Here is a 12,774-nt window from a genome sequence, read left to right as displayed (position 1 = left end):
TTTTTCATATAATTAAAGGAATATATGCCAGAAATATAGAATGAAAATAAAATTTTCCTCCACTGTTGTCCCATTTTTCAAAAGTAACAGCTGGGGCTTCCCTGGTGGCACAGTGCTTAATAATCTGCCTGCCAGTGCAGGGGACTCTGGTTTGAGCCCTGCTCCGGGAAGATCCTACGTGCCACAGAGCAACTAAGCCTGTGCACCACAGCTAATGAGCCTGAGCTCTAGAGCCTACAAGCCACAACTACTGAGCTGGCATGCCACAACTTCTGAAGCCCACGTGCCTAGAGCCTGTGCTCCACAACAAAAGAAGCCACCGCAGTGAGAAACCCGGGCACCACAACAAAGAGTAGCCACCACTTGCCGCAACTAGAGAAACCCCGTGTGCAGCAACAAAGACACAACACAGCCAAAAATAAAAACAAACTGAAGGAGAAAAACCATATGATCATCTCAATAGATGCAGAAAAAGCTTTCGACAAAATCCAACACCCATTTATGATAAAAACGCTTCAGAAAGTAGGCACAGAGGGAACTTACCTCAACATAATAAAGGCTATATATGACAAACCCACAGCCAACATCATTCTCAATGGTGAAAAATTGAAACCATTTCCACTAAGATCAGGAACAAGACAAGGTTGCCCACTCTCACCACTATTATTCAACATAGTTTTGGAAGGTTCAGCCACAGCAATCAGAGATGAAAAAGAAATAAAAGGAATCCACTTCAGAAAAGAAGTAAAACTGTCACTGTATGCAGATGACATGATACGATACATAGAGAATCCTAAAGATGCTACCAGAAAACTACTAGAGCTCATCAATGAATTTGGTAAAGTAGCAGGATACAACATTAATGTACAGAAATCTCTTGCATTCCTATACACTAATGATGAAAAATCTGAAAGAGAAATTAAGGAAACACTCCCATTTACCACTGCAATGAAAAGAGTAAAATACCTAGGGATAAATCTACCTAAGGAGACAAAAGACCTGTATGCAGAAAACTATAAGACACTGATGAAAGAAATTAAAGATGATACCAACAGATGGAGAGATATACCATGTTCTTGGATTGGAAGATCAACATTGTGGAAATGACTATACTACCCAAAGCAATCTACAGATTCAGTGCAATCCCTATCAAACTACCAATGGCATTTTTCACAGAACTAGAACAAAAAATTTGACAATTCGTATGGAAACACAAAAGACTCTGAATAGCCAAAGCAATCTTGAGAAAGAAAAACAGAGCTGGAGGAATCAGGCTCCCTGACTTCAGACTATACTACAAAGCTACAGTAATCAAGACACTATGGTACTGGCACAAAAACAGAAATGTATCAGTGGAACAGGATAGAAAGCCTAGAGGTAAACCCACGTACCTATGGTCAACTAATCTATGACAAAGGAGGCAAGGATATACAATGCAGAAAAGACAGTTTCTTCAGGACAATATATAGTGCATCGTGTCAAATGAGTAGTGTGAAAACTAGTATAACTTGAAGGTTTGCATTTTAAAGAGTAGCATGAAGATAGGTTCAGTGTGGCTACAGGGTAAGAGATAGAGGCCAAATATTTAAGTAAGAATCACAGTAGTATGTGGTTGTATTATCTAGGTATGAGAGATTAAACTCTTAGTTGGGGGTGAGATGTTGGCAATGGACATGTAGAGAAAGAGTGAAGCCAAGAACATTTCCAGGAAAATAATTGACAGGACTGATAAATGTAGGAGAGAAAGGAAATAGAAGAGTCAAAAATAACTACATCAGGGGCTTCCCTGGTGGCACAGTGGTTGAGAGTCCGCCTGCCAATGCAGGGGATACGGGTTCGTGCCCCGGTCTGGGAAGATCCCACATGCCGTGGAGCGGCTGGGCCCGTGAGCCATGGACGCTGAGCCTGCGCGACCGGAGCCTGTGCTCCGCGACGGGAGAGGCCACAACAGTGACAGGCCCGCGTACCGCAAAAAAAAAAAAAAAAACAAAAACGACATCAGGACCTAACCTGACTAGAAAGTACTAGTTTCATAATTCAGAGAAACAAGGAGTAAAGAATAATGAGCTCAAATTTCTACTAATTGAGAAGTTTGACTAACATTATCACGTCTAAACATAGATATCCAGTGTGCAGATGAGGATAAGATCTGTAGCTTGTAAGCCATCAGCATAAATGTCACCTTGATGTCAAGCATGCATTGTCACAAATATTTTTTTATATATTAGGACAAGGATAGTGGGAAAACCTCTGTGGTTGTGGGGACATGGAACCAAGAAGAACATATTGAATGGGCTAAGAAGAATACTGCTAGAGCCTATCACCTTCAAGACGATGGTACCCAGACAGTCAGGTAAATATTAACTTTATTTGCCTTTAGATCTTAGAATATTTAAAACTCAGGATATTGAAAAACATAAATTTAAAGTAAAATATCTGGTCAGCTTTTCTCAGGGACATTTTTTAAGTTAGTTTTCTTTTCTAGAGGGAACAACATAGTGTAATAGTTAAGAGCACAGTTTCTGAAGTCAGATACCCTGTATTCAGATACTGGCGATTCACTTACTACCTTGGGCAAATTATGTAATCTTCGTAAGCCTCACTTTTCTTGTCTAGTAGTATTTGCCTCAGAGAATTGTCTAGTAGTATTTGCCTCAGAGAATTGTTATGACATTTAAATGAGGTAATTCATGTAAAGTGTAGTGCCTGGCAATTGCATGAAATAAACTTTGGCTGCTGCCTTTGACAGTGGTGGTGGTGTATAGTAATGAGAGTGGTGGTGGTGCTAGTAACACTGGTACAATTCCAGGTATTAGGTCTAAGGCTGTTATAAACATTTTCCCCCTTCACGTGTAATCACTACCACTTTAAGTTACTTAACTCTATTTAAATATACTCCAGCATTTCCCTTTGTTACTTAAAGTGGGGTAATGGTTGAAAATTGTTAAACAGTGGTTTTTTGAAGAACTACCTCACATCTCTCTTGGGCTATTAGGTTTATCTTGTTATAGCAGAAGTAAATTAATCTCTTCTTTCCCAAGAATAACTAAACTTTAGCTTTTCTTATAGTCCATTACCCAGTGAATTTTAAATTATTCATTCTTTTTCCTTCTCAGATGTTAACTTTGTCCTTCCTAGCATAGATGGTATTTGAGAGAGTCTGTTTTCAGAATGTGCCGACTTATTGGACTGACCAAAATCAAAATTAGCAAAATTAAGAGATAGGTATTTAAGTATTAATATACTAAACGGATCAGTTTTTTAAATGTTTATATGTTTCAAGTGAAAATAGCTCATGGTATCATGTGTAACAAATATTGAAGCACAGGAGTGTGAGGCTAGCAAAATTAAAACTTGTCTTTGGCTCCTGCTCTTTGGAATTTATAGCTTAGCTTAGGCTTTACCTTTGTATACCTGCATTACAGTATTTTAATGAGTGGAGCTGAATGGAGGATGGGAAGACAGGGAAACTGTTCCACAAAGGAAACAATATACAGGGCTGGGGAAATGGTTAGCTTTAAAAGAAAACTTTTAAAAGCAATTTAACCTTAACTATTTGTATACAAATAAATTATGTGCAAGTTAAAGATCATTCTTATTAATTAAACCACTAAGAGGTATCTCAACTTTGTATTATTTATAGAAGCTGAAAGACTTTCTCTGTGACATAACCTTAAAAATATGTATTTTTAAGGAGTATTTTATAGTCAGATATTTTTTTTAACTAATGCAAAACTGATCCCTGTAACCATCTTCTCACCCTACCCATTACAATTACTCTGAATGAGTGAAGTTTTAGTTTAATAAAGCTTGTGTGTTTTTCTGATTCAGGATGGTGTCACATTTTTATGGGAATGGAGATATTTGTGATATAACTGACAAACCAAGACAGGTGACTGTAAAACTAAAGTAAGTTAGACCATCAAATCATGCTTTATGCCTTTCTCTTTAGTCTGCTTCCTATGGACAAAAGATTATATAAATATATAATTATGGATAATTATATTTATTCATAATAATTTATGGATTTGTCATAAAATACTGTTTTATTATAAAATAGTAAAATCATAATTGTTATTTATTTATAAGTTATTATCAAATTAAATTATTTCAATTATTTATTAAATTATACAGAACCACTTACAAGGCATTTTTATCCTTGAGAGGAAAACAATTTAAAATAATTTTGTATCGTTTGGACAGTGCCTTAAAGTACTCTCTGTTTTAGGTGTAAAGAATCAGATTCTCCTCATGCTGTTACTGTATATATGCTAGAGCCTCACTCCTGTCAGTATATCCTTGGGGTAAGTGAAAAACTGATACTCAGGAATTCAGTTTGGGGCCACATTTTAATTTTTAGCATTAAGTCTAGAAAGGACCTTCAGTAGTATCCAAAGTTTAATATAACCCTCATACTACTTGTAAAAATTGACATTTTTTAATTGAGGTGTAATTTACATAAAGTAAAATGCAAAGTTCTTAAGTGTTGAGTCTGATGGGTTTTGACAGTTTTATATACCCATTTAACTATTACCCAAAACAAGGTATCTATCACTGCAGAAAATTTTCTTATACCCCTTTCCTGTCAATACCCCTCAATTCCCAAAGATACTCCTTTCTATTTTCTGATACCATAGATCAGTTTTACCTCTTTTTTGATTCCATATGAATGGGATCATATAGTCTATAATGTTTTATGCCTGGCCTCTTTGACAAAGCATGTCTTTTAGACTCAGCCTTTGTTTTCATCATTTTACTCCTGCCAGCAATATATGAGAGTCCAATTGCTCCACATCCTTACCAATATTTGGTGTTGTCAATCTTTTTTATTTTAGCCATTTTAGTGATTTTAATTTGCATTTCCCATATGAAAAGTGTTGTTGAAACCTTTTCATGTGATTATTCATCTGTATACCTTCTTTGGTGAAGTGTCTGGCCAAGTCTTTTTAAAGAAAAAATTATTCTGATACAAAAACAGTAAGGAAGACTTTATTCAGGACTGTTGCCACAAGTGTCAAGACTATCATAATAGGGGAGAGAGAGTCAGCTCATCTCCAAATACAGCAAAGACAGCCAGGGATACATAGTCAACAAGCAGAAATGGGGTGTTGGGGAGTAGTCATTGTATGGCAAATTACTAAAAGGAGACATGGGGGTAGGGGATTCTTGCTAAACTGACTTAACAGAATTATTGCTGAAGGCTGGCCAGGAAGATCAGATATCAAAAGTGAGAGAGGAGGAATTTGATCAGATATGGAGGGTGATTAGATATTCAGAGTGAGGGATTCTCTCTAAACTGACTTATCAGAATTACTGCTGCAACTGGACTTGGCAGGCCCAGGAACAAAAAGAGGCCTAGTCAAAAAGAGGGCTCAGGGGAGCCTTACTATTTGGTCAAGGAGAGAGTCTTTCTCAGTCTTTTACCCATTTTTGTTGGTGTTGTCTGTCTTATTATTATTTATTTCTAGGAGTTCAAATATATAATGGACATGAGTTTTTTTCTATTTTAATTGCAGATTTTTCCCCTGATGTCTTGACTATTCTTTTTTCTTACTGTCTTTTGATGAGCAAAAGTTTATTTGATGAAGTTCATTTTATCAATTTTTTTCCCATTTTATTGCTAATGATTTTTTTGTTTTAAGAAATTTTGCCACCCCAAAGTCATGAAGGTATTATCTTCTACTTCCTTCTAGAAATATGGTTCTACCTTTGGTTATGCGATGCGTAAGGGTGGTTTTCCTTGTTATTTATCCTGGTTGGAGTTCACTGAGCTTCTCAGGTTTGTGGGTTGATATAATTCATTAGGTTTGGAAAAATTTTGGCCATCATCTTTTCAAAGATTTCTTCTGCCCCACCTTTTTTCTATTTCTGGGACTCTGATTAAACATGTTAGTTTGAAGTTGTCCCCAAATCTCAGGCCCTTTATTTTATTCTTACCTTCTTTGTTTCAATTTAGGTCATGTCATTTCTATTGAATTGTCTTCAAGTTCATTGATTCTTTCCTCTGCTGTGTCCTGTCCACCTCTTTGAATGAATTTGTATCTGATGTATTTTTCATTTCTAATATTTCCATTTGGTTCTTTTTTATGGCTTCATTTCTGCTAAAATCCCCCATCTATTCACACATGTTGTCTACCTTTTCCACTATTTCCTTCATTATATTTATTATAGTTATCTTAAATCTGATCATTTTAACACCTGGCCCATTTTTGGATTGTATTTTTTTTTTACCTTTTCCTGAATTGTACAACTTATTATGTTGCCATATTCTGCTACTTTTTTGTTATATAAGACCTAGCTATGTATTTCTCTCTCATTCTTGTCCTTTACTTCTTTTCTCATCTCTTTTACTTAAAGATAAAAATACCTTCTCTACCTATCTGGTATTTTATTTGGATGACTAAATGTTTTCTAAAAAGCTCAATTTGTAGAAATAACATTGTATGGTTTATCCAAAACAAGGACTCGTATACATTTATCAAATTTATAGGTATTCATTCAGCAGAAAAATACTGAATAAAGTATTCAGCTTAGCAGCTTTTTAATGGTTTTATTGTTGTTGTTCTTTAGGTTGAATCTCCAGTGATCTGTAAAATCTTAGATACAGCAGATGAAAATGGACTTCTTTCTCTCCCCAACTAAAGGGTAACAAAGTTCAGGGGAAAAAAAAGATCATTGGAAGTCATGATGATTTGTCTGACCATATGTCCCATTATAGAGCTCTCAGTCATTGGACTGCATCTAAAGGATTGTATAAAAGGACTCTCAACCACTTTGTGAATATGTATGTGTACATAAGAGGTTATTGATAAACTTCTAAGGCAGACCTTTTGTTTCACCTTTTTCATTTTTGTTGTGTCTTATGAACTGATTGTCTGTTTTTCTTTGCTTGGATAATGTGATTCCAAAATAAATCCTGTCCAAGCAATTTAGAGTCCATCCTAATGAAATGTCATAATCATTGTACCTATTGAAAGTTTTTAAATAATAGATTTATTATGTAAATTATAGTATATACACTAGCTAATAAAGTAAGGCTAATGAAGAAAGAAATTGACAGGAGGTTGTTTAAATGAGAGACTGTGTTAAATATGTAATTTCTAGTGCCTGAAATCCTTTCAACAAATTTCTATTTAGCAACCGCTCTCTACCAGGTATTAAACTAGAAACTGGACACACAGTAAAGCCTCACATATAAGTTTTCTTCTCCTCTGTTAATCTCAAGAAACTCTTATTTACAATAGATTGCTTCTCTCTCAGAACTTTTATCTGTTTCTTTCTCCTTGATATGAGTGTGTTTCCCCAAAAAATATGTACCTGGTATAGACAGTCGGTGATTCTTCTCTTTGGATTTAGAATGATTTATCTTAACAAAACACACTGTGCTGGCTATCCTTTGTACTTGCCTACTATATACTACAGATTTTAGTTCCGGACAGTTTTATAGCACAATATTTATTTTAAAGTGAATAAAATGTCCACAAGCAGTGTTGTCATGTAGTCAATGGCACATTATACAGTTTCTTTATTTTCTCCATTACTCTGTTTCACACAACATCATCCTGTTGTATTTTGGACATACATGTGTAAATAAGGGCAGAAGAGTACCCATAAGATACTTTCCTTTTCCTCCTTCTCAGCAGTTCTGGTCAAAGATATTTTAGTTTGAGAAAAGGTTAATATAATTGACTATTGGAAGGCTATCTATAGATTTTAGTAGGAAGCAGCACATGTAGAAATAGCATGCACTTCGAATTCGAACCTAAATCCAGATACTCTCTTTAACGTACTAGCTGTGTGATCCTAGACAGCAGTTAACCACTTCGAGCCTCACTTCCTCTATTGTAGAGAGACTACTTATTACTTCATAAGGTGGTTGTATCAGTGCATTAATTTTCTCTGTATATAAAAAGCCTAGCAAGTTCCCAATAAGTGTTAGTTTATTTCCTAATATCTCCCTTGTCTCCTATTAACATAATAAGATCAGAGACCAAAGCCATTAAAATTTAATTCTTTAATAAAGTATAGAATTATATTTACTATATCAATTAATTAAGACAAACAGGTTTACTTTCACATTTAGATTATAGGTATAGGAGAGGAGAGAGAACTGTGAAAGCTTAGTGCCAAAAAAATACTTGGGGAATATTTAGGCCAAACTCTTTCTTTTGTAAGAGAGGGGGGAAAAATCTGAAAAACTGTATTAGAATAGTTTACTACAGAAGATTCTTAAAAATAGAAGTCATAATAAAAACTAAGTCAGCCTTCTGTCTTGGCTAACAGCTTAAACTTCTTTGAGAGGAAGGCTAGGCCAGGTATCTCTCTATAGCCCTTCTAAATCTTGGGTCCCCTATCACTAATCTATGAAGTTTTTTGATCTCTAAATTGTTTGTTGCTACCTCGATTGTGCAGCCATTCTTCTATATTAGTAGGCAGGAAAAAGGGCTCAGCTACAATATGCCTAATGTACTTTGAGAAGTCTTTCTCAAAGTGGAATCTCTATTAAGGTGGGTGCTAAATCAGATTCTTTAGCCCAGAGCCTAAGACTCTACATTTGAATATGTTTCCTGAGTGATTCTCTTTATTTTAAATAAATTCTCCAGTGATCGAGGATCACTGTGACTCAGGCACTTCACTTTTAACAATTTCACACATACTAACCCTCCTGACTAGGGTTTCAGGGAAATAACTAGTAGCTCATTCTACAGGAAGATTGTGACATGGAGACTTCCCCCCCCCCCCTTTTTTCAGCTTTACCTGCTTTTTTTCAAGATACCACTAGATGGGGCCTTGTTTATATCCTTGTATCCTTGATTAAAGGGACTTCGGCAACAAAGGGTAACAAATTATCTCAGCTAAACTGAATAGTAAGCTTTGTGTACAGTCTTGGTGAACTATCCTTTTCAGTCAGTCTGATATACAAAAAGGCCTGACCTGATTTGTGACAAAGCTTAAACTTCATAGTACATAATCAGGCCAAATTATTGACCCAGTAGCACCAAATAGCTAACATAAAAGGTCAATCTAAAAAGGAAAGTAAGAATCAAGATTTGAATTTGAATAAATAGTATTTGCAATCAGAGTTTCAAATGAAAATAAATATCAGCTATACTAGAAAGTGATTTTAAACTTTCTTACTAGTGTTGGGTAATTTTACTTACCAGGGCTTACATTTCCATTTGAACATACAAATAGAACGATTTTCATATGTGTGTATGTTATATGTTATGATGAGCTGTTGAGGCAAAAGTTTTCAAAATATATTGCCATGGTGACATGGCTTAAAAGAAAATCCATTTCTCCATTTCTTTTTTTCAGTTGTTTGACAGGGGTGGTAGAGAAACCATGGACCACTACGTACCAAAAGCATGCTTTATTTCAGTTGCCAGTAGTCTCAAAAGTAGGTTGTACAAGCAGGCGAGATGATCCAGTGGATTATGGGAAGAAAATACTAGAAATTCTACTAATTTTTCATCTGCAAAAGAGGAATTAAGCTTCACTAATATTTAATATGTGGACTGACACTGGTGCACACAGTCATTCATGAATCAGGTTTCATGTAATAGAACACAAAAGATCCTGAGGGGAAGAGTGGGTGTTACATGTGTAGAGGAGTTGGTGGGGATACAATTACTCTTCACTTTTACCATATTACAGCATTGTAGAGTAACTAAATTAATACCTCCATCACCTTTCAGAAAATTGAATTGTCACTTAAAATATTAGCATCGAGACCACACAGGTATATAACCAATCAGAATTAAGGTGAGAGGTTAACAGGTTACTTTCATCAGTCATGGCTTCAATCACTGTGATCCTGGTATCTTACAAGTCTTCTCTATTAGTAATAACACAGTATACTAATGCTTTTTTGCAGTGTTTAGGAAGAATGAGCATGTTTTCCTCACTTGCTTTCGAAAGAACTACAGTCTGAAGAATAGAATTCCACTCTTTAACACCTAAAGAAAATAAAGGCAGGCCTGACAGTCTCAAAACTTATAAAATGCAAAGAAGAAAGTCAGAATTACTAACAAATGGAATATAGGGCTTGTAGTGTTTTGCATCCACACATATTTGTAAACTTTTAAGAATTTTATAATTTTTTATATTTGAAACAAAAAGTGTGCATCAAAAGCAAGTGAATCAAGCAGAAGTTCTGGAAATGGTAATCATCTCAACTATGGAAGATGCTTGTGAGACTATGAAATAATGCTAAACATCTCACATCTAATCATATACTACATTATATATTTCAAATATGTTAAATTGCTTTCCAGCACCTTTCAATAGAATAAATTATGCTCTGCCTGAATTTAAGAAAAAATATCGCTTTCTGTATATTTGCCCGAAGCACAAACATAATTTTCATTTTGTAAATATATAATACTAAAAATCAAACGTCCTTGCAAGTCCAGCAAAGTAGATTGTAAAACCCAGTAAGTCAAATCTGCTTTACTATCTAAATTCACTCAGTAATACAGCCAAAAATAGTGAACTTTGTTGGGTTCTAAAAGCTTCTGTGTCCTCAATAAAATACTAGTTTGCCAGTTAATCACCAGTGGTCTTTAATAGCAGTAAAAACCAATTTACTCATTTAAGAATTCTATCAGAGGTCCAAATATTATCCCATAGATTAGAAAAATATTAATAATTGGTCAAGGAGATTGGAAGTTGTTTTTCCCCTAGATTAGTTTTCCATACTTATAGTTATTAATATTTTTAAGCCATCTTGTACTTCCCTGGTGGTCCAGTGGCTAAGACTCCATGCTCCCAGTGCAGGGGGCCCAGGTTCGATCCCTGGTCAGGGAACTAGATCCCACATGCCGCAACTAAGAGTTCACATGCCGCAACTAAAGATCCCACGTGCCATGACTAAGACCTGGTGCTGCCAAATAAATAAGTATTAAAAATATATATATATATATTCCTAAGCCATCTTGAGAAATCATTTGTTGGAAAAACTTTCATTAACCACCTCCAAGAAAGGGTTTCACCCCCAAAAAGCCAGTTGTGAACAATCTCGTGTCATTATTCTTTGAATTTCAGATAACAGGCTATCCCAGACTCTTCTTTTATAAAAATAAAAATGACAGCTGTCACTTCTTGAACATTTATTAAATAGTAGGCACTATGCTAAACCCTTCACATACCCTATGTTCACAATCCTGTGAGGTAGGTTTACTATCGTTAACTCACAGATAAGGAAAATGAGGCTACAAGAACTGAACTAAACTACAGTTGGCTGAGCCAACAGTTCAATCAGTTTAAATTCCAGAGTCCATGTTTGTAAATAATATGCCATAGTGCTTTCTATTCACAGAGCATCTGCCCCATTAACCACTCTCGGTTATCATCTTCCACCAGAGAGAACACACCGAGGGACTCAGCAAAATGTCCTGTAAGATGAGGGAAATGACTGATTTTGTCCTGGTAACGTATGACACCCATTTTTTTCCATATATTATTTTTATCATGGAACTCCACTAACTTTTCTTAAGCTAATGCCACCCACAAATCGGGCAAATGAAAGTTCACTAACAAGATTAAAGTGTTACCTTGGAGATTCTGGCTTGGTTAAATGCCATCAAACCCTACCTTCTTTGATAATCCTCCTGTGATGGTAAATGATGCAAGTGCAGTGACGATTTATCTAGATCCAGATTGCATTTATGATTAAATGATAAAAAGAATTCCTTTATCTTTTATTTGTTGGAGTAAAGAATATGTCTTAATTTTGTTTCTTCTCAGACCTTGCATAAAATTGACATTCAACAAATATTTGCTGAATAAATGATTGAACCTTCATCCTCTCTTCCCCAACTACTCCAATTCCCACGGGTTTCCTAACAGTCCTTATTATTCAGTGTTTGGTGCTTGGAGGAAAAAAATGTTTTCCTCAGTTTTACAATGGTTGGGAAAGAAAAAGGAGTAGAATTATTGATTTGTTCCATCTGTATTCCTTTTCACTCAGGTTCCCCCCAACATTGTTTAATTTTTTGCTGCTTTACACTGCTTTCCCACGGTCCCATATGTTGCTTCTTCTTCCTAACAGGAGTACAGTGTCTTTGCCTCCTTATTGTGTTTCATTTCTCCCACTAGTGGGCAGTGATTGAGTAAAGTTCCTGATCTCAAAGGTTAAGAAAATTAATTTTTTTTTTTTTTTGGCCATGCAGCTTGCAGGATCTTAGTTCCCCAACCAGGGATCAAACCTGGGACCCTACAGTGAAAGCGCCAAGTCCTAACTACTGGACCACCTGGGAATTCCCAAGAAAATTCAATTTTCAGTCTCCAACTCCATGTACTGAAAACATGCCAGTTCTGAGGTACTCTGAACTCCTCAAAGAAAGTGTCTAACATTATGGTTCTCTGTGAAGAATACAATTCCCAGTCATATCTTTCCTCAGAGTAATATAAATAAAATCAGTTCTTACAATTTCTTTGACATACGTTGTTGCTAAACCCAAGCAAATGAGCAAGAAACTTTCATAAGCCCTTCCTAACGTCAGATATGAAATGTATTGAACCTGAAGCATTTATACAGGTTACAAAACCTATCCTAGTACCACGGCCCCAGAAGACAGGCATAAAGCACCCTCTGTGACTCGCTCTACTTTTTAAGGCCTATCTGGCATCTGAACAAAGTACATTTTGCAAAAATCAGGCTTTGCATGAAAATCAAGGTTCCCACAGTTGAAAGATCTCCCACTCATCAGCATGCTACAAGCAGCTGAAGGTTTGGAAAAGTGTCAAAAAAACAAACCTTCACAGAAATGG

At 35.7% G+C, this 12,774-nt stretch overlaps 2 protein-coding genes across 5 annotated transcripts in view; one reads left to right on the top strand and one right to left on the bottom strand.

The window, feature by feature from the left end:
- Positions 1 to 6,827, top strand: part of ERLEC1 (endoplasmic reticulum lectin 1) — a 31,055-nt gene extending 24,228 nt beyond the window's left edge. For 3 of the 4 annotated variants that reach the window (XM_060026623.1, XM_060026624.1, XM_060026621.1), the window contains 5 exons: positions 2,229 to 2,353; positions 3,832 to 3,909; positions 4,229 to 4,304; positions 5,694 to 5,779; positions 6,571 to 6,827. In XM_060026623.1, coding sequence (XP_059882606.1) covers positions 2,229 to 2,353; positions 3,832 to 3,909; positions 4,229 to 4,304; positions 5,694 to 5,779; positions 6,571 to 6,586 — 381 coding nt within the window. In that variant the 3' untranslated portion in view covers positions 6,587 to 6,827. The remainder of the gene's footprint in view (positions 1 to 2,228; positions 2,354 to 3,831; positions 3,910 to 4,228; positions 4,305 to 5,693; positions 5,780 to 6,570) is intronic. The other variant, XM_060026622.1, reaches the window with a different exon arrangement.
- The window catches only part of ASB3 (ankyrin repeat and SOCS box containing 3), a 149,664-nt gene that overhangs the window by 119,886 nt on the left and 17,004 nt on the right, over positions 1 to 12,774 (bottom strand). The window lies entirely within an intron of this gene.

This window comes from Delphinus delphis, chromosome 12, assembly GCF_949987515.2.
Source record: "Delphinus delphis chromosome 12, mDelDel1.2, whole genome shotgun sequence".
Taxonomy (NCBI): domain Eukaryota; kingdom Metazoa; phylum Chordata; class Mammalia; order Artiodactyla; family Delphinidae; genus Delphinus; species Delphinus delphis.
The sequence above is the reverse complement of the archived record's forward strand: the minus strand, read 5'-3'. Positions and strand labels throughout refer to the sequence as shown.